This window comes from Bos grunniens, chromosome 22 (assembly GCF_055505025.1).
Source record: "Bos grunniens cultivar Pamir isolate PY7600 chromosome 22, Bosgru_T2T1.0, whole genome shotgun sequence".
Lineage (NCBI taxonomy): Eukaryota > Metazoa > Chordata > Mammalia > Artiodactyla > Bovidae > Bos > Bos grunniens.
This window is the reverse complement of record NC_141186.1, coordinates 11,216,304-11,241,857: the sequence shown is the minus strand read 5'-3', so window position 1 is coordinate 11,241,857 and position 25,554 is coordinate 11,216,304. Positions and strand designations below refer to the sequence as shown.

Genomic DNA, 25,554 nt, shown 5'->3' with positions numbered 1-25,554 from the left:
CTGGAGCACGAGGCTCTGCTTTTACAAATGCAAGCTAAGCCTGCAGACATAGGTAATAGCCATAATAAAAGTGCCTCATATATCAGACATTTGACAAGGCCAAGCAAGTTAGGAATATGGAATTTCACAACAGAAGGCAGGCATGAAAATAAACCGTTACATGAGAAACAGATTACGCTCACCCAGTCCTGGGCAGAAATGAAGACTGGCTAGGAAGGTGTGAGCTGAAGTAACAGAAGAACGTACAACTCATAAGATTATGTGATGAATGAGGGAATACAGCCAGGTTATACTGGCTTAACCATACCTCTATCCAGTACCTGTTATTTATTTATTTTTTTACCATTTTTTAAATCGAGGTATAGTTGACATACAGTGTTTAGTTTCAGGTGGACCGCAAAGTGACTCAGTGATGGATTATTCAGATTCTTTCCCATTACAGGGCATTACAAGACACTGAATACAGTTCCCTGTGCTGTATATACCGCAGGTCCTTGTCGATTATCTATTTGATATATAGTGGTGTGCATATGTTAATCTCAAACTCCTAATTTACCCCCCTCTGCCTCCCCCTCCGGGAACCGTAAGTTTGTTTTCTAAGTCTGTGAGTCTGTTTCTACTTTGTAAATAAGTTCATTTGCATCACTTCTTTTAGACTCCACCTATACATGATATAATGTGATATCTGTCTTTCTCTGACTCAGGACCTGTTATTTTAAATCAGGGGTCTCAAACGCAAAAGCCGATGGGATCCAGACAGGTGATATAATAGGAGTAAAGAGAAAATCAAATGACAGCACAGGCATGCTGGCCGGTGACAAGTGACGCTCAGCCCATTTGTCTAAGAAACAACAGAGAGTGGTGGGGACCGCGGCAGATCAGAGTCCCTGGGCCCAGTGAAAGGAGCAACTTCCACCCAGGGGAAGTCAACTCCTGACTGACCCAGAAAAGGCCACCTGTCTCATCCTTTAAGAGAAACTGAAGCTCTAAAATTTTATTTGAATTGCCTATTTTTAAAATGCTGACAACTAATTCATATTAAAAAATAATAAATAAACATACCATGCAGACCAAATGAAAATTTTTGTAGGCTGTGTCCTTTCCAAGGGCTGTGACCTCTGTTTTTAATTAAAAAAAAAAAAAGCTATCCTTTTAAAATAAATGTTTTCAAGTAAAAGGGCTCTGGTTTTACAGACATGAACAAGCATTTTCTTTTGCTGTTTTTTGGCAGTTAACCCAGGGGAGTTTGAGAGAGGTGGAGGGTACTTTGGTCCATTTCCTGCAACTCGGCCTGGGACAGGACTCAGAAGTCCCTCCTCAGTCACGTGTCAATGCCACTTCCACCCACTCCCACTCGCCCCTTCCCAAGGGAGAAGAGCATGGGGAAGTTTCAGAATCATGGAGGTGGGGGCAGAAACCAGCTGATGGTCACCAATTCAGTGGCCTTGCCAATATCCCTATCTTGACTTTCATAAGAGAAACCGCTAAGACCCAGGCAAGGCCATGAAGACCGAAGTTCCTGGCTGTTCTCTCTGGCTGAGTCCCAGGGGAACTATTTGTTTCATTCCAATGGACTATTTAACTTGGCATCTTCATCAGTGTTCAATCAGAAATCCCCGTACGTGAAGTTTCCTATCTAAGTTTTGACATATAAACACTTCACATGCTCAGTTAACACAATAAAACTTGGATAGGGCAATGACACGCTTTGGGGTGCGTGTTCCCAGATCAGAGCTCTCCCAACAACCTGGAAATGTGGGGATACACGTGGTGCTAGTGGTAAGGAACCCGCCTGCCGATGCAGCAGACGTAAGAGACGCGGGTGCAATCCCCAGTTGGGGAAGATCCCCTGGAGAAGAGCATGGCAATCCACACCTGTATTCTTGTCTGGACAATTCCATGGACAGAGGAGCCCAACGGGCTACAGTCCATGGGCTCACAAAGAGTCGGACACAACTTCAGTGACTGAGCGTGCACGCACATGTCTCTACTAGCAACAGAACTGCACGTGTATTGGTGATTTCGTACGTGCACCTGACAAAGGATGCCAACCAGTGAAGACCAGAACCCTTTGGGGTTTTGTCTCTCGTACAGTGAGGCCAGGAGACAGGACTCTGACCAGATTCTGGTCACACAAAAGCGGAAGTGCACTGGGGGTTTCCTGAGTCAGAACCTTCCTTTAAGTGTGGCTCCAGACACAGGGGTAAAGCAAAGACATCCTTTGAAAGTCTGGGGTCATGTCCTTTCCTGCTGTAATAATGGAGAAGTCAGAGGGACAAGAATTTCTCATTTCTTTTGACAAAAGCAGAATAAGACATCTAAAGGGAGTAATGGTCTATTTCAAAATCAGCAAGATGATGACAGGGGTAAAGCTGGAAGATGGTGAAACAAGAGGGCACAATGAAGGATGGATGCCACCACAATTCAAGGAGAGGGCGAGAAGAGCCTGGAGGAAAATGAACAGCAGCTCTGAAGCTGGGAGGGGAGACAGCTGGCCCTGTCTGGCCCTGGTCCCCTCCTCAGGAAGCCCCGCTGTGTCAGAATGAGGACACTCGAGCTGATCTGCAGGCTGGTCTGTGCTGGAACCCAAATCATCACATCCTCAGGAAGATTCCCTGTCATGCCACCACTCTCAAATCTGCTCCCCAAAACCTGCCCACAACTCAGGCAGAGATGGGCGGCCATGACAGCTATCATGCAAACCAGGAGGCTTCTGAGAAAGAGAAAGGGCACAATTATGGACGGCTGGTTCCACCAGGACGACCAGCATCAGCTGGGTCTGTCCTGGGCGCAGGCAGCGGAGGTGGGGACACAGGGAGCAGAAGGGAGGCACAGTGACCGCTGAATCTGAAGACACTCTAAAAATGGGGTGACAGGGGGTTCAAGGCCCACAATTACTTTAAAGAGTCCTTAAAAGATAGTAGTTATGTAAGGTGACAGATGTGCTAACAAATCTCAATGTGATCATCATTTCACAATATATATGTGTATCAAGTCATGCTGTACACCTTTAAAGTGTTATATATCAATTACATTCAATAAAGCTGGGGCAGGGTGTGGGGGGAGAAGGAATCCTTAATTTCATGCTTTCAAGCCCAGCATACTGGAAGGGGAGGAAAGGGAGGGAGGGTTTTCCACAGGAAAACTCACCCACTGATTTTTTTTGGAGAAAGAACTAAAATGTTAGGCTACATTTACCCCTACTTGCTCTTTGGAACTCTTTTTCTCAGAAACGGCATGGGGGTTGTTTCTTTTCTAACTTTAGAGGTGCTTGGAAATCCTTTTTTTTTTTTTTTTTTGCAGAATCACTCACAGACTTTTTCCAGTGTTGTTGCTTTGGGGTTTTGGAAATGTTAAAATAACACAGGCCAGCATAGTTCCCGGGGGAAGGCAGTGCTGCTCTCAGGGAAAAGCTCGCAGAACTGGGTCGGGTGATGTACGTTTTATTGAAAAGGTTATGACAGTTATATACTAAGAATACACATGAAGGCTGTTAAAACTGCAAATAAAAAAAAAAAAGCTCTACTTGTGAGTGGGACTTTTGGAACTCAGAATGTGATTCCCCAGCAGAACAATACACGATGGTGCCAGGCTGGCAGGAGGCAGGTGTGACACAGCAGGACCGGAACTGGGGCGCGCAGCCCACCCAGGAAGGAAACAATCATTTTCCACGCGCCGCCCCCCACCCCCGACTTTTCTTAGGGTAATGATAGGAATGTCAAAGGGTGATTCTACCTATCTCCTCGAATCTCCCTCCCAAGTCCCAGATATTCTGTGCTTCTTCCCAGAGCTCACTAAGGCCTCCACCAAGACAAGCCTCCAAATCACCCCCTTCACTCCCTGCCTGAACTTGCCTCCTCTTAGTGCAGCCGGTCTCACCAAACAATCCTGCCAGCCGAAGCCAGGCTAAGGTGTGCACCACTGATAAGCCCATGAAAAATGGTACTTGTTGATCAAAGGAATCTCTACCTGGCTTAATTTCAGAACATGGTACAATATAATGGAAACTTACTGGAAATGGGGAGGGAATTAGCAAGAGGGTAAGGATAACATGATGACACAGGCAGATAAACCTTGCCAGAACTAATTTCAGGGCAGCCTTCCCCAGCTATTTCTATTTCAAAGTCCTAAAAGGAACCGGGTGATCTTTGTTTGGTTTTTGTGGGGCAACGGTCCCTATGGCAATGAGGGCAGAGGGCTCGGGATGTGAGAAGGAGGGGCAGCTTTGGGTTGATGAGATAAGGGAGAGGGAGAACCACTTGTGTGCAGGCCTCCTCTGAAGATAATCGGTCATATATCTGTACTCAACAATGCCTGATCTTTCTGGAGTTGGGAGAAAGGCAGACAGAGAGGGACAGAGAGGCAGAGAGATAAAGGCAGAGAGAAACAGGGCACACAGTCTTTCTGAGGAGTATCTGAACCATGGACAACCTTTAAGACTTCTGTGCTATAACTTGGTCATGTACAAACTCATCCTGCTACCTGTCTCTACAACACGCATGAATCCAGGATTCTGCAGGTCACACACAATGCCGAGAAAGTCAAGGCTCCAACATGCAGTAGAACCAACATGTAAACGCAGGGCACAAACAGGCCTTTAAGCCAACTTTCTAAATAAGAACTGATTCCGACATGATGACACCTCATAAACAAACAAAAAGACACTAATCCCAAGGATCTCACCTTTTTACCTGAAGCTTGAAAAATCTTAATTAAGGTGCCTGATCTTCGGTCAGCTCTAAAAATATAAACCTATGGAAGGAAAAAGAATCCAGGTAAGAAGTGAGCAATGACCAGGTATTTATCAGCATTCTCCTGGGGGTCCTACTTAAATGCCTGAACAGACACACAAGTTTGCCTACACTAGCTGATGACAAGTTATTTTACCAACTTTACAAAGAAAGTATCCTTTAATCCTGAGGCAGAAATCACCCCCATGCCTCCTGAACCACATCATCTACGGAGGCTGTGCCTAGTAAGACCCGAGGAGCTTCCAAATTGCTACCAAAAAATCAACTCCTGGGAGAAATATTTTCTTCCTTGAAACATTTCCTTCACTCCAGTTAGTTAGGGCCTTAGCAGGTGTCACAATAAAGTCAGCCCTTGGTGTCTGCAGTAAATGGGGTCCAGAACCCCTGGGATACCAAAATCCATAGATGCTCAAGCCTCGTATGTAAAACAGCATAGTGTTCGCATATAACCATGTAGTCATCTCTACATTACCTAGAGTATCTAATACAATATAAATACTATGTAAATAGTTGCAAATACAATGTATAAATACATTTGTACAGCAAATTCAAGTTTTGCTTTTTGGAAATTCCTAGATTTTTTTTTTTCCTATTTTCATTCACGGTTGGTTGAAACCACAGGTGTGGAAATATAGATACGGAGGGCCAATTTTGTAAGACAGAGGGGTAGATGGGAGAATTTTAGACAAAGCAGTTTTCCAAAGTGGTTCCACAGAACATTAGTTTCATGAGATCTGCTTGGATAAATATGAGTTTGGTTTGGAAAATGACAGAATTAAACAAATTCCTTTACTGGGGACCTTTCAGAGCCTTTAGCATCAGCATGTACACCGTAAATCTCCACCACAGCGGGGACTATTTGCACAGAACTTCCTAAATGACATGAGTATGTAAGTTTTTCTCCAAGTGGCATCTTAAAGGAAGAGCAAATGTCCCATGAGAATCAGTGTTGGGGAGCCTCCCGTGGGGTAAGGAATCACCATCTTACTGCAAATGCTTTCTTGCCCTGACACCAGAAATGATGACCAGCAAGATCCTAGAGGCCAGAGATCCATCTTGGGGTCCTCAGGAAGCAAGTGTGTACCAGTTCCCATGCCTGGGAATATGGAACGATCACCAGCTTTGCTAACTATGACAGTTTCCCAGTGCCTCTCATGTGCTCTGGCTGAAAGCAGCAGCTTCATGTTTGTCTTTGTTAACTAGATCCACGATGCCCTCTGTCTGGTTCTATCAGTTTAAAGTACCACTCTCATCCTAAGACTTGACAGGGACTACACAGTTTTCCCAGCCATCTGAAGAAAAGACAACACAATCAGATCACGTTTTCTTGACTGGTGATTTAAAACCAACTGGTGATTTAAAATCAATTGGTGATTAAAAAAAAAAAGAGGTTGTCAGCACTAAGGCATCCACATCACTGTGAACTGGGAGGCAGGCACGTTTGCCAATGCTACAGAGATGCCTGGTCACACGCAGCTCCTCCCAGAAGAGATTATCCATATGAGGACAGCTCTTGGCTCTGTTCCTCTACCATGTAGAGAAATTCATGTGGCTCAGAAAGACCTACGCCTTGCTTGAAGTTATCAGAGCTCATTTGTCCACCTCCCCTGTACTCAGGCCCTGGATTTTTATCTGACTTCATTTGCAAGGAAAATGACATCTGTGTCAACAGGGACTGGGGCACATGCCCCAGAAACATGAGCGGCAACTTCTAACTCCTGCCGAGGAGGATCCGGAAAATAACCCTCAAGACCACCCAGCAGTCACGCCTCATCTGCTGATCAGACTGACATCCTGGCTGAAGGCTCCAGTTAACAGTGGTCTCGGTCCACCTGGGCCTCTCCAGAATCCACTTTTCCAAGTCCATGGAGATACAATCAGATTCTATCATGTGTCTACCCCTATGGATTCAGACTAAAGACCATTCCTCTGTTCAGTCTTACCTATAGGACAACTACAGAGCTCGTTAAAATGCAGATTCCTGACTCATTCTAGACAGACTCAACTGGATTTCCTTTAGCCTGGAGCTAAAGATCCAACAAGCACAGTTCTCCATATCCCAGGCCCCACAGATGCCATGATTCCCAAAGGGATTCTGACTGCCCTATATTTGTGGAGTCTTTTCTACACTCTGGACAGACAATTTAGGGAAACACACCCATATATTCCCACTCTACCTTCTGGGCTGAACCAATCTTGTTCTAAAACATTGGAGAAAAACAAAAAATATGAGAATCTAGGCCTAAAAATAAAGAAATCCCCAAAGATATCTGGGACTAGATGTGGCTCCATTAAGTCAAATTTGGAAAGGGTTTGGGAAGGGGAGGGTTTGGGGTTGGGCAGCGCTAGGTACCATTACTTTGGAGGATGCCATGATGCCAGGGGTCAATCTTAATCATTCCTCAAATAATACAGAGTCAGTCATGTAAAACATTCTCAGATGACAACGTGTAGAAGACACAGAGGTCTAGAAGAACACTCTGAAGAAGCTTTCAAATTAAATTCTCAAAAGAGGCTGAGTGAAGACAGGTGATTCAATATTTCATCATTATCCAGCAGCATGTTCACATCAACGTGAGCTGACAAATCTCTGAAAAGAGGCAGTGCGCTTCCCCTCCTGACCCCATGCTAGTTCACACACTTTCCTCCTCACCTTCCCGATGCCTTCATCCTGCGGGGCACCTCCTACCACATCAGTGGAGGACACGTGAGAAAAGTGGCCGGCAGTAACTGCATAGCCTGCAAAGGACAGAAACCAAGGATGAGCTTGAGAAAGAAGAAAAAGACCCATCAGAAGACAGTGTCTCTCAAGCATCTTTTATCTGGACAATTATGATCCAGTTATTCTTGGAACATAAATTGCACATGTGCTCAGTCGCTAAGTCATGTCTGACTCTTTGTGACCTCATGGACTGTAGCCCGCCAGGTTCCTCTGTCCATGGGATTCTCCAGGCAAGAATACTGGGCTGGGTTGCCATTTCTCCTCCAAGGGGTCTTCCTGACCCAAGGATCAAATCTGAGTCTCCTGTGTCTCCTGTACTGGCAGGAAGATTCTTTACCACTGAGCCGGGAAGCCCCAGGAACAAATGGCAGCTGTCAGCCTTCTCACTGTGGAATGGCTCATCTCACAAAAAGACACATTCACAAGGACCCAGGGCAGGAAAGAGTGTTTTCTGAGTGTCCTCTTTTGAACAGGTGCTATGCCAAACATTCTACATCTGTTTTTTTGTTGTCGTTGCTCCTTTCTGAAATATAATCCTCATACAGTAAATTACACACATCTGACGTGTAGAATTTAATAAGTGTGGACACATGGACATAACCATGCAGTCACCACCCAGAGTGACTATAACCACAGAATCATAAGCCCAGAAGGTTCCCTCTTTCCTTCTCCCAATTACTACCCCATTCTGATTTCCATCACCATGCATTACTGTGCCTGTTCTAAACATCACTCAATATAACATCTGCAGACTTCCCTGATGGCCTGTTGGCTGAGACGCCACATTCCCAATGCAGGGGGCCCAGGCTCGAACCCCGGTCAGGGAACTAGACCCCACATGCCGCAACTAAGATTCGCAGGCCACAGTGAAGAGTTTGCACAATACAACTAAGACCAAGCACAGCCAAATAAATAAAAATAATTATTTTTTTTAAAAACCCATAACATCTGTGAGGTTTAGCACATGCTGCTGAGTACAGTGGCAGTTTCTTTTTATGGTTGAGTATGTTCTCTTGTATGACTATGTCATAACGTCTTTATTCTCCTAAAGCTGGGCACTTGAGTTGCTTCCTGTTATTTCAACTTTATTGTGAATAAAACTGTTGTGAAATTCTTACACAGGTCTTCAGATGCCACTGCCTCTAATCTCCCAACTCTATGAGGAAGATATGATTATTTCTTTCATTTCACAGATATGGGCACGGAGACTAAACGTGGGTAAGCAACGTGTCCGAGATTACTCAGCAAGATTCAGATCCAATCTGTGTGTCTCCCAAGCTCCTGTCATGAGCCGTTACACACATCCCTTCCTAAGAAAAGGGAGAAAAACGCTTACAGTTGGAGGGTGGATAGACGGATAGCTGAGCAAAGAATCTGGTGGCAAAAGGAATCTAGAAGTAAAGGTAAAAGTTGTCTGGGCTTGGTCTTAGCGTCTCCTGTTTTCTGAGAGCCCTGTTGCAGCAGAAACCCTGTACAGGTTGCCACGTATTCTCCAAACCTTTTCCTTAGCCGCAAACCCTAGTGCTATGATCATAAGATGCTTGCATTTTGTGTAATGTCATATTATGATCAATTCTCACTCGCCAGGTGACTGATTTCTCTCAGGCTGGAGGTTCATATTCCCTAACAGCATGATGAGTGCCCGCAGAGCTTCATGTGACCCTGTGTGCACGAGCTTCTGAAGCATGAGGGCCTCTGACGGACACACAGGGAAGAGCCACAGGCCCCAGGGCTCAGAGGGGCTAACCTTGACCCGAAGGCCATGTCCAAACTGGGCTCCCTCCTGCTTTCTCGTCATTCTCTCATCTAATAAACGTGTGCTGCCCCAGGCACTACACCAAGACCTGGAAATGTCAGCCAACTCCCCTCCACAAGGAGCTCCCAGTCCCAGGGAGAGGTCACACCACTGGACTGTGCTGTCTGCTGAGCGCCCAGACCCTGGGCTCAGAAAGTACAGGCTCAACCCCAGCTCTACTACTGATGAACCATGGGACCTCGGCAGATTATATGACTTCTTCACCTCGGCTTCTTTTCCTATAAATAACGTCTGCCTCATAAGATTGTTCCAGGAATTAAAAGAAATAATATGCAGAGCCTGACATGACATGGAGTAAGTCTTCAATAAATGAAAGCATTAACGAGCTGGGAGCATAGAACAATCAACGTCTCAAAGACTCTGAGTAAAGGTCTCAGAGCCTGTGTTACTGGCTAAAAAACTTGTAGTTAGAAGGGGAAAAGGCAAGTCAGCGAGTTCCTCCTGTCAACTCACAAGTGAATCTCTATGCAAACGGCGGTAAGGGGCTCCCCCAGATTTGAAATAAGTGTAATAAGTGAAAGAATGTTGTTTTCTCATCATTAGGTCTTGCTAAATTTAGCTTCATTTTCAGCCCAGAATTGCAACATTTAGGGCCTGAATTAAAGAAAACAGGCATGTCAAATTGTCTTATACACAAGCAAAGACAGCCCCTCTCTGTTCTCTAATAAGCATGGGCTTGTCCCAGGTCATTCTGGCCTGGTGGCTGCTCACGTAAGTTGTGTATATTTTCTTTCCAGAGGATTAAAAGGATTGAGAAACAAGAAAAGTTTTTCTGAGCCTTTAATTAAACTTTAGGATTGGGGTGCCATCTGTCACGCTCATGTCTGGTTCTTATTATTTCTATCTGCAACCAGTCTTGTGACCAGGAAGCAGAGACCTCACTACAGGAAAGTCCTAGAAAACCAGAATTCTCTTGCATTCATCTTGTATCTAATCATCTGAACCCAAGCATTTGCTACAATAAGAAAAGAAAATGTTTGCTTCTTTGGAGGTTCAACTGTCAGCTTTGTAATGAAATCACAGTTTAAATTCAGTCCCCTCTTTTGTTCTCCTATCTGCCTTCTGTGTGTGTGGCTCAATGTTGAGGTATCCTGGTTAAAAGTGCAACTAACTAGAACAATAGATGCAAAAGCCAAGGAACTCTGCTTCCCACCAGGAAAGCGGTCACTGGCAAGCTTGGTGGCAGTCTCTCCCACTTCCCCTTTCCTACCTGTCATCCCCCTGAGCTACTCACCCAGGTAGGTGTACCTCCTGTTCATGATCACTTCATCATTCAGTTTGAAATAGGTGTTGTCCGTGAGGTTCAGCACTTTGACTGTCCCAGACCAATAAAATGAGCCTGGGGCGCCCATCACCACCAGCTCCTACGAAAGAGAAACCCAAAGGTGAAAAGGGAAGGAAACTGAAGAGGGGATAGAGGAGTGTGGTGAGATCCACAATCACAAGGAACTCGTAATAAACTAAAGATGCCCCACCAGAACTTTCTTTATGAGCAACACAAAAAATTCACATTTATATTATTGACAACTGCTAAGATATGGAAGCAACCTAAATGTCTATCAACAGATGAATGGGTAAAGAAGATGTGGTACATACAGACAATGGAATATAGTCATAAAAAAGGACAAAATTTTGCCATTGGTTGCAACAGAGGCCATTATGCTAATGAGATAAGTCTGACAGAGAAAGACATCATTAAGTCTTTCCTTCCCCTATAGGAAATCCTTTCTCTTTTATTATATTTTCTAAAGTATCTACACCATAATAAGAAATAATAAAAATTATTCTTCAAACCAAATCATTGACTTTTCATTCAACAATATTTATTAAGCATCTTTTACTAGGTAAGAAAGCTTATACCAGGTCCAAATATCATTCAAGTCCCTTTCTACAACATTCCCTGGGTAAGACAACATGGAAATGTACAAAATACTTTAGAAAATACTCTGTCCTAAAGGGTTACAATAAAGACAGGTATGGGCCTTCCAGGCTCATGGAGACGCCAGACGCTGCACAGGTCACACCGCTCGTGGCTGACACGCACCCACCCACCCTCTTACACTCTTATGCTTCAGAAACATCATTCCTGGCTGACCCTTCCCTGCAGAGCTGAAGCTGCTGGTTTCCAACGAGTTCTCAGAGGCTAGATCCTGCCCAAAGAGGTCTGAGTTTCTGATGGCAATTCATAAAGTGACACTGAATTCCAAGAGTAAATATCTGAAAAAAGCCAGAGCCATCTAAATAGAACAGCAGAGAGAGGAGGACAGAGAAAGCAGAAAGAAGAGCATGTGTGTGGCAGCAGCAGCAGGACAATATTTTAAGCAACACGTGTTTCGTGGTCAATTTGGGTAACAGCTTTAACAAAGCAGCACGTGAGCATCACTGGAAAGAAGGCCACTAGACTCCAGCCTGAACGGTTTGCTCTTGATAATTCAGGAAGGTGTTGACTAAGAATGACCATTGAGAAGCACTTCATTTTAAGGTTCTAAGATCCTATCTGGGCTACCCTGGTGGCTGAGATGGTAAAGAATCTGCCTGCAATGCGAGAGACCTGGGTTTGATCCCTGGGTCAGGAAGATCCCCTGGAGAAGGGAATGGCAACCCATTCCGGTATTCTTGCATGGGAAATCCCATGGACAGAGGAGCCTGGAGGGCCATTGTCCATGGGGTCACAAAGAGTCGGACACAACTGAGTGACTAACACTTTCACACTTTCACTTTCAGGGTATCTCACTGTTTTATAAAAATATATCACTTTCTGCACTTAGGATACATCTCTAGGAAAACACAAGCAGTGCACTCACTCATTCGTTCATTCTCCTTTTACTTATCTGTTCTCTGTAAGGGACTGCCCAAGTACTAGCAGGGACATGAGAAAGACAAATGATCATCAGAGCAGAGAGACTTTCTCCTTGGCCTTGAGCTCAGGAAGAAATCCGTAATCAGTGCCCAAACACCGGGAGCACAGAGGGTCATAATGAGCAGTATCCCCAGTGCCAGCTGCACACACAGTGTAGAGCTTTCCCCACCGGCAGCCTTTCCTGGACCAAAGCTCTGAGCATCACCAGAGATCTGAAAGGCTCTTCAGGCGCCAGGCAGTGGAGGTGCTGCTTTCTGATAATTCAGATCAATCCAGGGAAAAAGTTAAGAAATGTACATTGAATGTATCACTGCATCCTCTCTCTCAAACATTATAAAGAGGATAAGACAAAGCCATCTCTCCCCTCAAAAACATTTAAAACGAAAAGCATTTGTGTTTTTCCCCCTTTCCTCTTAGTGTTCATGCCCCCCTTCTCCCTGCAGTTCAAATTATTAATAGATAAACTGAGGCCCAGCCTGAGACCCTCAGGGCTGGGGGTAGGAAAAGAGTGTCTCTGTGGGACTCCCTCCTATTTGGCTTTTTCCATCCGCCGTGGGTGCAGCCTGGGCCCTTTTGCCCCTGCCCACAAGTGCCAGGAAAATGTGATCAATGCTTGGCTCCTCACCACCCAGGAAATAGCCAGCACAAATGTAACACACAGAAGTATGCGCTCCTCCAAAAGTCCAAGGTCACCCCTGCCAAAATCCCATCAATAATCAGCACGGGCCTTTCCACAAAGGGCAGAACTTCCCAGGTACCTGGAGCTACCCAAGATTTAAGCTGCGGGCATTTCTCGGTGCCCTGCAGATCGGCACAGGCAGGGAGGCAAAAGAGTCCTCAGGATCTGTGACAAAAGTCTATGTCGAACTAATTTCTACCCAAATGTCCCCAGGTTCTCATGGTGGTGTCCCAACGCTGGCGGGGCTGGGCTGTCTTCTCACACTGCTTAGAAGTATCTATCTCTGTTATCCTAGGCTGCAAAAATAAACATGTTCCTGAAAGTTCTCTTCTTGTCCTCAACGCTGGGCTAAAATTTATGTGTCCACAGCTCAAACAGCTTTGATAACCAGGGTCACTGATCTTCAAGACAAGCAGTCGCCTTGGGCCCAAGAAGTTTGGGACAACAGGGCCATGACCGGAAGGCCACGGAAGCACATCCAGCTTGGGAGGCAGCTGCCCATCCTGTGCAGGGAAGGCCCAGCTCCCAGTGAAGGCAAACCCAAGTGACAAGGTCAGCGGGAGGGCAGGAGAGGGGTGCAGGGCTGCCTGACCCCTTCAACCGCATTTCCTGCCTGGCCTCCAACAGCCGAAGTTCCAGAAACAAGAGAGTCCGCGAGTTCAAAGACCTCCTGTTTAGGGAGTGCAAAAGCCTGGGAACTGAACCAAAGGCCAAGGGCCCCTGTGGCTAGAGATGGCGTGGCCAGGTCAGGACTGAGCCCTCCAGACCCTGCCCGCCTGCAGCGCTCCACACACCAGCGCCACTGCTCCCCAACCACGCTTCCCTTGGGCTCTGGAGCCCAGGGCCTGGGATCCCAACAGGTCCTCTGGTTCCTCTGGGAACCCGGGCTGGCACGGCCCCCTGCTTACCCTCTGCACCCCTGATCTTCCTCCTCTTCACCCCCCAGCCCCAGTGTCCTCATCCTTCTTGACTCTCCAGCTGGAGATACCTGCTCCCCAGGACTCCTCCTCCCCTCTAGCTCCCCACCACCATCTCTGATGAATTCTCATTTCTGCAATGACTTGACTTTCTCTTCCCACTGTCTAAAGGAGGTATTCTACACACATACACACATACACACATACACCCAGAGCCCCCCAACCCCAGACCCATGCTAAGCACACCTGTGTGCTGTGCTTAGTCATTCAATTGTGTCTGAGTCTTTGTCACTCCATGGACTGTAGCCCACCAGGTTCCTGTGTCTGTGGAATTCTCCAGGCAAGAATCCTGGAGTGGGTTGCCATGCCCTCCTCCAGGGGGTCATCCCAATCCAGGGATCAAACCCAGGTCTCTTGCACTACAGGAAGATTCTTTATCATCTGAGCCACCAGGGAAGCGTATCTAGTCCCCTCAGAAACATACTAGGATTGGTCACATTGAGGCTACGTTCTAAAAACATTCGTGTGGCCATCCCATGCCATTACCTCACATGGCACATGTCTAAGGCAGACCCCGTGGTTTGCCTCTTCCAGTGGGTTCTTTCTGGGGCAGCCCTCTTTCCACTGGTACCACCATTCCCCAGAATCCTGGCATAAAACCTCCTTCCTCCACCCCACAGTCCTCTGCTTGCCCAGCCCACTGACACTGCCTTCACATTCTCTGACTGCTGTCATCCTTTTGATTCCTGAAGCATCCCCCTCCCCAAGCTGCCCTGTCATTTTGTGGCAGGACCACATCACAGCCTTCAACCTGGCCTCCCTCCAGGCTGCCCCACTTCCAGACTCCTGGGCACAAGACCTGCCCAAACAGCCTTTCTTACAGCACGGCCACCACCGTGTCTGTCACCTGCTTGCAAACTTACAGCAGTTCCCTGTTGCCGACTGGGTTGAGTCGTTCTCACTAGATCTCACTGGAGGAATAACAGCCACAGAAATTGCACCACCTAAATGCTCACTGAGATGGAAGATGGTGACCTTGGCCTACAGCAGGATGGTATTTCAAACCAATGAGGATAAAGAAACTATTTAACAAACCAGTATCAGAACAACCAACCACACACTTAAGAAAACAATGTTCATTTCCCTCACATAATATTTGCAAACATAAATCCAAGATGGATTAAAGATATATTTTTTAATCTATAAAAGTGGCATAACAAACTACAGGTGACCATTTCACACTCCTAAGATGGGGATGACCATCCTAACAGAGAGGTCTAGAATCCAGAAAGAAAAAGATTGTTAGATCTGACCAAAGATGAATGTTCACTGTCTGTAAAGGAACCATGTGTCTGTTAAGTCTCTTCAGCTGAGTCCGACTCTTTGTGACCCCACTGTAGCCCACCAGGCTCCTCTGTCCATAGGATTCTCCAGGCAAGAATACTGGAGTGGGTTGCCTTGCCCTCCTCCAGGGGATCTTCCCAACCCAGGGATCAAACCTGCATCTCTAATATCTCCTGTGTTGGCAGGCAGGTTCTTTACCACTAGCGCTATCTGGGAAGCTGTGATGTGTATTTTACTACCAAAAAAAAAAAAAAGCACGGATACAAGGAGACAAATTCGGGGCCAGTGTATCTCCAGCCAATGACCATGGCTCTTCTGAAGGGTGATGACAGTGGTGATTAAAGCTGTCATATCTGGGATGTACTCTGGAGGTTAAAACAATAAGACTGTGTATGATTAGAAGTAAAGTAAAAAGTACATTTTTTTTTTGGCCTGAGCAGCTAGCTGGATGATGGGGCCACTTACAGAGCCTGGCATAGAACTTTTCCCGTGGCAGACCACCATAAAAACGAGAAATGAGGAGCTGATGTGAAGAGTAGACAGACAGTGGGTGAGAATCACATGAGAAAATAGTCCCCTAAACAGGGGCCACCAGCCAAAGGTCATGGTCCGACAGAACAGATCATAAGAATCCGAAGTCATGGTCCTTCAGAAACTGGGAAAGGGGGTGGTTGGGGCTGTGCAGAAAAACTGAGTCTCTCCTCTAAGGAGAAGGATTGCTAGGAGGTGATGTCTGGATGCTTAATGTAGCCTCACACCTGCTGGCAAGAAGACATAAACTTAACTGGGCGTTGTCTCTCTCCCACCCCCTTGAATCAATTCCTTCCATAGGTCTCAGAGTCAAACTGACTCCTGGAGAAACCGTCCGAACGGGGGTCCAAATGGGCCAGCTCACCCCCTCTGCCCCGTGGCCTCTGGCCAGGAGGTGCCCCCACCAGTGGCAACATCCTTCCCTGGATGTGAGGACCAGAATTCACACAGAGATCAAGGATGGGACCAGGGGGCGCAGGGGGATCAGAAGACTCACCTCAAAGGGCCCCTGAAACCCCCATTAGCCAAGAAATGAACACCCATGAGAGAAGAGGGGCCCAAACAGCAATACCCACCTCGGTGAAGAAGCCCGCTATCCCGGCCTGGCAGGAGCCGTGCTCCTCTCCGTACTTCTTCTTGTACTCTAGAGGGGCGGGGAGGGAGAGAAGCAGACCACAGCCTCGTCAGTGTGTGCCAGGCGTGTGTGGAGCAGCCCGGCGCGCTGGCCACGGCCCCGCGTGCGGCTGTGGGCAGGGCCTAGGGACGCCGTGCAGACTGGGGCGCAGAAGGAAAGTCTCAGGAATCCACCAGACCTCAAAAATCCAGGCTCCGGGGCCATCAGGTAGTGAGGCTGCCAAGTGCCCCGACGGACTTCCTTTGTATGTGGGAAAGGAGGAGTGGCAGCCACCGTAATTAAGTGGGAGGCTGGTGACAATTACTTCATTCAGCCCAGAAAGGATGGGGAGCCCCAGGAGGAAGGAAGAGCTGAAAACATGACCCAGAAACAGAATGATGTGGCCATCGCAGTGTGGAGTCCCCTGGGAGACAACGAAGCCTCCCAAAAAGACACTACTTCCAGCTGGAGGCAACACGCCTTCCCGCCCTCAGAGCCCAGGCGCTGCAGGAAGAGGGCATCCTGCTGGACCGGCCCCAGCGCACGGTGACAGCATCACTCTGAACTCCTCGTGTGGAAGGAAAAGGGGAGACCTCTCCAGGCCAGAAGAAAACACACGAATGGGTTCTCTTCCTCCGCCATTTCCTCAACTCCCAGTACTCCAACCCAACAAACGGGAACTCTGTTGCTACTGTTTCATATTTCCCTTGGCATTTTAAGTTTAGCAGGTTCTGGGCACTGTACCAGCTGTACTCACATATCATTTCATCAATCCCTCATCCCTGGGAACGCATAGGGCCATTTGTAAACAAGTGAAAGCCCCAGAGGCTCAGAGCGGTTAAGTGACTCCTCCGAGGGCACACAGCTAGTAAATGGCAAAGCCAGATTCTACCCAAGTGTGGCAGACTGGGAAATCCCTCATTCTTTCACCTCTGTGACTGATCAAAGGTTTTGCAAAGTGAGTGGTTATACCAAACCCAGAAGGTGACTAGCCATTTGAAATAATGACAGGGGTAAAGACATGGAAATGGAATGATGTCCAGCTTAAGTGATTAATTACCTGTGAAACTGACTTGGCTGGACATAGACTCAGGGCGGCCCCCGGGCACCTTCAGGTCTAAGCTACCCTGTAAAACAACCCAGTGACCCCCTTCCCCATGTCACTCCCTGCCTCCCCAGGCTCCTGACAAGTCTCTGCTTCCATTAAAAGCAATATAGTTCATTCTGAAACACAAAGTAAATAATACAAAGGAACAATGAGGCTGTGATTGCAACACAGTGCCACTTCCTGCGGCCCAGAGTGTGTCCTGGAAGAGAAGCGGGGGACGGGCTCAGGGGAAATACACAGAGTAATTCAGTTTCTAACAACACTCACCGCAGAGCCTGGTAACATTTTCCAGTAAGTGGCCATTAACCAACTGCTAAATTACAACGGAATGTCAATGGAGTTACTCCTCTTCCAGGCGAGGGCTAAATCAGTTCCTTCTGCCTTGTCCTGTTATTACAAAGAGAACTCACAGCCCTGACAGAAAGCAACCCAGTGACGATGCAATGCAACTTCTCAGCAACATCTTGCACCCAGGGCCGGGAGCAAGGCTTGATGCAAAGTCATAAACAGATCCTGCATCAAACTGTATGATGGCAAGAAATCACAGAAATTAATAATAAATCTTATATCAAATAGCACAATGGCAAGAAGGATCGGAATGCCCCAACTGGAACAAACAGTCATATTAAATGTGGAAGGTCTGGCAAAAAGCACATCCACCCACCGACTCTAGGGTTAAACACCCAATCCTAAGTCTTGGACAAATGAAACGTACAAAGGAAATTCACATGAGCCGAAGGAAACTCCGGTGCAGGACACAGGAGTTCAGCCTCATAAATTTAGCACATGAGTAGGAATTATGTAGGAATCTTTCATGCTTTAAAGAAAGAAGTCTCAAGGTCTCTTTTGTGACAGGGGCTCCAAAAACAGACGGAAAAACTTGTCTTTCTCTACATCCCCAAACTCCGCTGGTGAGCTCTGAGCCAGGAGCAGACCCCAGGGTTCCTGAGGTAGACCACAACCATTCTGGGATCTGGGAAGGTCCCAACCCCACCCCAGACCAAAGGCCAGCAGGGGAAGCCCTTTGACCAGCACCCTTGCCTCAGCCAGTATCTTGGCATCATTCAGAGGCCAGCCCGGCTCCCTGAGCTGGGACAGCCTCTTCCAAGGTCTGTGGACCAGAGACACACAGGCAGCAGGCACCATCACACAGGCTCCGATGGTCCTAAAACCCCAGGGTCTATACCTGCCTCCTTGGGATGCTCTAGAGCAAGGAATCAACCACATGGGGCTCCTGACTGGTACCCAAGACTCCTGATGAGAGGACAGGCCATGTTCTGACTGTCCAGAAATGTCTGTACTCTGGTTAACCCCTTCAACCTGGAACAGGATCCAGTCCTATGCTTCCACACTTCAGGGCCCCTCCCTACTGCACCACACTCTTCAGCAGGCAATTGTGGCAACTCCAATCTAGCAAGGCTCCACTGGGATGTGTAGCTGACATTTCACATTTCACAGCTTTCCAGAACCTTCCAAAACCCCTCCTCAAGCTTCTCTGCCCAGGTGACCTTGCAGGTAAAGTGATCCCCTCTCTCCACTTCAAAATGTATTCATCACATAGTTTATTCAACACCAAGACAAGTTCACTGATCTCAGTGCCTCTAATACAGCCCTGTACAAGGTATGGTGTGTGCAGGTGAGGCTTTGCCAAGGAAAGGGGTGGACGCTGTTGTCTGTGCCGACACAAGGCCCTGAGCAGAGACGCAAAGGGCCCAGCACATTCCTCCAGACGCTGAGTACCTGGACTCTCCAATCTGCTCACCTTGGACCTCTGTGCCCTCTGACCTCCCAGCCCTGCCCTCTGACCTCCACCCCAGCCTTGCTTGAAGAGGAGCTGTGTCCTGGGTGCCAGGAACCCTGCTTCTCCAATGGGTGCCGTCACTGACCCGGAGCCCTGAGGATGATGGTGGGAATGACTAGAGCAGGTCAAGGATGCACAGCATGGATTTTTCTGGGCTTTCCAAACCTAGGTTGGTTGATTCTACCTTAGGCAATACCATCTCCCTCTAAGGCTGCAGGAGGAACTGGAAAGAATACTCAGAACCAGCTCTTCAATCCCTGCCTACCCCCTTGGCATGATCCTCCATGCACAGTCCTCAAAGCTCTGAGAACACAGATGGGATGGCCACGCCCAGCACTCCTGCGACAAAGTGCTCTTCTTCTAAAAGTCAAACTCCTGTGAAGAAGTGACGTGAGCAGCCCTTACACAACACTTCAAAGTTATTCCTGACCAACTGAATCTTGAGACTAGCTACCATTGTGCAAACACAGCCACCCAAACCCCAAGTCAAGTTCTGTGCCTGGCCTGCCCCTTTTCAGTAAAAATCAAACACCCACACTGTGCTGGCCTACCAGATATTCAAAAATCCTGATTCAGAAAGAAGTGCTCTAAGAAATTATCTGTCAAGTGAGCAAGGCCACACAACAGATAAACTAGCGCCTCAGGGTGCAGCGGTGGCCCCTGGGGCCTGGGCTCGGGCTACGGGGGCCTTCCCAGCAGGCACTGAGTCCTGGGCCACAGCATGCTCCAGTTGTTTCCACTCTTTTGAGTGTTATTTCCATGAGTTAAGGATACTACTGTTACTTTAACCTGATTCCTTCTGCAAGAAAAAAAAAAAAATATATATATATATAAAATAAGATATGGCATCCAGTTCCATCACTTCATGGCAAATAGATGGGGAAACAATTGAAACAGTGAGAGACTTTATTTTCTTGGGCTTCAAAACCACTGCAGATGGTGACTGCAGCCATGATATTAAAAGATGCTTGCTCCTCGGAAGAAAAGCTATGACCAACCTAGAGAGCATATTAAAAAGCAGAGACGTTACTTTACTGACAAAAGTCCATATAGTCAAAGCTATGATTTTTCCAGTAGTCATATATAGATGTGAGAGTTGGGCCATAAAGAAAGCTGAGCGCCAAAGAATTGATGCTTTTGAACTGTGGTGCTGGAGAAGACTCCTGAGAGTCCCTTGGACTGCAAGGAGATCAAACCAGTCAATCCTAAAGGAAAATCAATCCTGAATACTCACTGGAAGGACTGATGCTGATGCTAAAGCTGAAGCTCCACTACTCTGGCCACCTGATATGAAGAGCTGACTCATTAGAAAGGACCCTGATGCTGGAAAAGATTGAAGGCAGGAAGAAAAGGGGACAAGAGAGGATGAGGTGTTTGGATGGCATCACCGACTCAATGGACATGAGTTTGAGCACATTCTGGGAGTTGGTGATGGACAGGGAAGGCTGGCGTGCTGCAGTCCATGGGGTCGCAAGGAGTCAGACATGACTGAGCAAATGAACTGAATTGATAATATATATAAATATATACAAATACACAATACATAAAAACATATATATAATACATAAATATATATTTTAATATTTTGTATATCTTGTTTATATTATATAATACATTTAAATATTATATATATTATATATATATGTATATATAAAGGGCAGGTTGAAGTTTCTAAACCAGTTCTAAAACATAGGCCTTTCTTAAAAAAAAAAAAAGTATATATATACTTATATATATATGTAGGGCAATCTATCATACCTATATGCTAGAAAGCTTGCTTTTGCTTGTCGACACCTGAGAAGCAGGAGAGCCTCTATGAGAAGGGGTGGGTGTGGAGACAAGGGGCTGCCCCACCACAACACAGCCAGGTCACACAGCCTTGCTCTGTGGATAGGTCAGGAAGTACAGGGTGGAGGGCTGGGACAGGACCGCCAGTCTCCTGCGTTGCCAGGAAGAACTGCCCCTGCACACACAAAGGCAGTGGGCCCCTCAGTCTCCACCCACTCAAGTCTCCAAATGCCCTCAGGACGTGGCCGGGCAGAGAGGACCACAACCTGCCAGTTTCCTTCCTCTCCGCTATAGAACAAAACGTGTGTCCACCTTGAAGCAGCAAAAGAGAATCGGGCTTGGCAGGACAGCAGCACACAGATGCTATTACAAACCTGACTGTTAAACGAGGGGAACTCAATCAGGGAAGCAAGGCATGGTGGCCTAGGCATCCCTCGGAGGAGCTGGGAACAGGCTGGAAAGCTCTTTCTGATGTGGGTGGGTCTGAATTACGTGGCCTGCGTCATACACTTTGATTCAGTAAGATGTATGGCTCCTTCAGCCTAAAAATGGTAGTATTTTCCCTTGGTTGAGCTGCTGGTTTCACTAAACCCTGTCTAAACAGCAGGCAATTCAGAGAGGAAAAAAATACTGGTTTCCAAACGTTCACAACCCACAACTTGATGCATGGAGTTTACACTAATGAATTTAATTCATTCAAGAATTAGCCTGGGTGGGGTCGCTTCCTGCACTCTTCCCAAAACACTGGTGGGATAAAACCAATCCACTGAAAGATCAAGATGCACTATACAGTGTAACATATATTCTTCCTACTGAACTCTTCCTTTTATCCATTCGAGAAAGTTTCATCTTAAAGCAAGTCTTTTTAACACATCAATTTAAAAGCTATCTTTCCATAGTTTCTTAGCTTAGCCATGAAATAAAATACCAGATGGAAAAAACTGCTTCCCACTCTTCATGTCTAAATTTTTGCTCAATTTCTGAGTGAATACTAACCAAATGATAATAAAACAATTTGATTATACAAATGAACTTATACACAAAACAGAAATGGGGCTTCCCAACGGCTCAGTGGGGAAAGAATCCACCTGCAATGAAGGAGACGCTAGAGACACAGGTCTGATACCTGGGTGGGGAAGATCCCCTGGAGGACAAAATGCAACCCACCCCAGTATTCTTGCCTGAAAAATGCCACAGTCAGAGAAGCCTAGCAGGCTACATACATACAGAGAAGCCTAGCAGGATCCATACAGTCCATAGGGTCGCAGAGAGTTGGGCATGACTAAGACATCACCAGATGGTCAACACCGAAATCAGGCTGAATATATTCTTTGCAGCCAAAGATAGAGAAGTTCTATACAGTCAGCAAAAACAAGACCAGGAGGTGACTGTGGCTCAGATCATGAACTCCTTATTGCCAAATTCAAACTTAAATTGAAGAAAGTAGGGAAAACCACTAGACCATTCGGGTAGGACCTAAACCAAATCCCTTACGATTATACAGTGAAAGTGACACATAGCTTCAAGGCATTAGATCTGATAGACAGGGTGCCTGAAACTATGGACAGAGGTTCATGATATTCTAGGAAGCAGTGATCAAGACCAAGAAAAAGAATGCAAACAAGCAAAATGGTTGTCTGAGGAGGCCTTATAAATAGCAGTGAAAAGAAGAGAAGCAAAAGGCAAAGGAGAAAAGGAAAGATATATCCATCTAAATGCAGAGTTCCAAAGAATAGCAAGGAGAGATAAGAAAGCCTTCCTCAGTGATAAATGCAAAGAAGTAGAAGAAAACAACAGAATGGGAAAGACTAGAGATCTCTTCATGAAAATTAGAGATGCCAAGGGAACATTTCATGCAAAGATGGGCACAACAAAGGACAGAACTGGTATGGACCTAACAGAAGCAGAAGATATGGAGAAGAGGTGGCAAGAATACACAGAAGAAGTGTACAAAAAAAGACCTTCACAACCCAGATCACCACGATGGTATGATCACTCACCTAGAGCTAGACATCCTGGAATGTGAAGTCAAGTGGGCCTTAGGAAGCATCACTACAGACAAAGCTAGTGGAGTTAATGGAATTCCAGTTGAGCTATTTCAAATCCTGAAAGATGATGCTGTGGAAAGTACTACACTCAATATGTCAGAGAATCTAGAAAACTCAGTAGTGGCCACAGGACTGAAAAGGTCAGTTTTCATTCCAATCCCAAAGAAAGGCAATGCCAAAGAATGCTCGAACTACTGCACAATTGCACTCATCTCACACGCTAGTAAAGTAATGCTCAAAATTCTCCAAGCCAGGCTTCAACAGCATGTGAACCATGAACTTCCAGATGTTAAAGCTGGATTTAGAAAAGCCAGAGGAACCAGAGACCAAATTGCCAACATCCACTGGATCATCGAAAAAGCAAGAGAGTTCCAGAAAAACATCTACTTCTACTTTATTGCCTATGCTAAAGCCTTTGACTGTGTGGATCACAACAAACTGTGGGAAATTCTTAAAGTGATGGGAATAACAGATCACCAGACCTGCCTCCTGAGAAATCTGTATTCAGGTCAGGAAGCAACAGTTAGAACTGGACATGGAACAACAGACTGGTTCCAAATAGGAAAAGGAGTATGTCAAGGCTGTATGTTGTCACCCTGCTTATTTAATTTATGCAGAGTGCATCATGAGAAATGCTGGACTGGATGAAGCACAAGCTGGAATCAAGATTGCCAGGAGAAATATCAATAACTTCAGATATGCAGATGATACCACCCTTATGGCAGAAAGCGAAGAAGAACTAAAGAGTCTCTTGATGAAATTGAAAGAGGAGAGTGAAAAAGTTGGCTTAAAACTCAACATTCATAAAACTAAGATCATGGCATCTGGTCCCATTACTTTATGGCAAATAGATGGGGAAACAATGGAAATAACGACAGACTTTATTTGGAGGGGCTCCAAAATCACTGCAGATGGTGACTGCAGCCATGAAATTAAAAGATGCTTGCTCCTTGGAAGGAAAGTTATGACCAACCTAGACAGCATATTCAAAAGCAGAGACATTACTTTGCCAACAAAGGTCCATCTAGTCAAAGCTATGGTTTTTCCAGTAGTCATGTATGGATGTGAGAGTTGAACTATAAAGAAAGCTGAGAGCCGAAAAATTGATGTTTTTGAACTGTGATGTTGGAGAAGACTCTTGAGAGTCCCTTGGACTGCAAGGAGATCCAACCAGACCATCCTAACGGAGATCAGTCCTAAATATTCATTGGAAGGACTGATGTTGCAACTGAAACGCCAGTACTCTGGCCACCTGATGCGAGGAGCTGACTCATTTGAAAAGACCCTGATGCTAGGAAAGACTGAAGGTGGGAGGAGAAGGGGATGACAGAGGATGAGAGAGTTGGATGGCATCACCAACTCAATCGACATGAGTTTGGGTAAACTCCGGAACAGGGAAGCCTGGTGTGCCACAGTCGATGGGGTCACAAAGAGTTGGACACGACTGAGCAACTGAACTGAACTGAAGCAACTAAGCACGCACAAAACAGAAATACAGAAATAGACTTACAGACATAGAAACCAAACTACAGCTACCTAAGGGGAAGGGGGGAAGCCTAAATTAGGAGTTTAGTATTAACACATACATATTACTTATTATCGGAAAAGGCGATGGCACCCCACTCCAGCACTCTTGCCTGGAAAATCCCATGGACGGAGGAGCCTGTCAGGCTGCAATCCATGGGGTCGCTAAGAGTCGGACACGACTGAGCGACTTCACTTTCACTTTCACTACTTATTATACATACATATATATATATATATATATATATATATATACACACACACATATACCATACATAAAATAGATAAGAAGCAACAAGGACCTACTATACAAACAAGGAACTATACTCAATGTTTTGTAGTAATCTTTAAGGGAAGAAACCAAAAAGCCTCAGTTTTCTTGTCTGTACAATGGACATAAGAATAGTTACTCCCCTATGATGTGATTATCCAGTAAAATCATAAATGTTAAGTACCAAGCAGAATACCTGGAACCCAGAAAGCGTCTGCTTGAAAAATATTTGGTAACTCTAAATCTGTCAGTGTCTCTAAAAGGAATAAAGCTGAAGATATCCATCACATAGATAAGCAATATTAGAAGAGGAGATTCATAACATTTGAATATCTATAAGGAAACGGTTAGATGACAGAGTTTAAGCGGTCAACAATTCCACACAATGTATGGAAACATGTTTGAAGTGTAGAATATTTTTGTGCCCAAAATAAGAATTCTTCACACAAAAGGAAAAGCTTGATGGGGCTCCTTGAGCCCAAGAGTCACTGCAAGAGATCTGGCCCCTCGTCTGGCTCTAGCTGTCCCCTCTGGTCACCCTCCAGCTTCCCCTCGAAGGGTCCTTCTCTGCATTAACGGCCCTTAATATGGGGCTGCATGTGCTTTTTTTTAATTTGCTGTATTTACTTAAATGAGATAATGTTTATTAAAGCTCTTTGGAAACCATAAAATCCTATGTAAATGTAGAGCTCTTTATTTAATAAAAATGTATGGGTCTTGTTCTTGAATTTTTAAATGGATTAACTTAGCCTTTTATGGTTCTCCTCAAAACAAAAACACA

General features: G+C 46.0%; 1 protein-coding gene across 2 annotated transcripts in view; it reads right to left on the bottom strand.

Annotated features, from left to right (window-relative positions):
- The window catches only part of ITGA9 (integrin subunit alpha 9), a 364,736-nt gene that overhangs the window by 299,835 nt on the left and 39,347 nt on the right, over positions 1-25,554 (bottom strand). For both annotated transcript variants that reach the window (XM_086365876.1, XM_086365877.1), the window contains exons 5-8: positions 16,196-16,263; positions 10,524-10,653; positions 7,405-7,490; positions 4,684-4,752 (exon numbers count right to left, since the gene is read on the bottom strand). In XM_086365876.1, the coding sequence (XP_086222002.1) occupies positions 4,684-4,752; positions 7,405-7,490; positions 10,524-10,653; positions 16,196-16,263 (353 nt within the window). The remainder of the gene's footprint in view (positions 1-4,683; positions 4,753-7,404; positions 7,491-10,523; positions 10,654-16,195; positions 16,264-25,554) is intronic.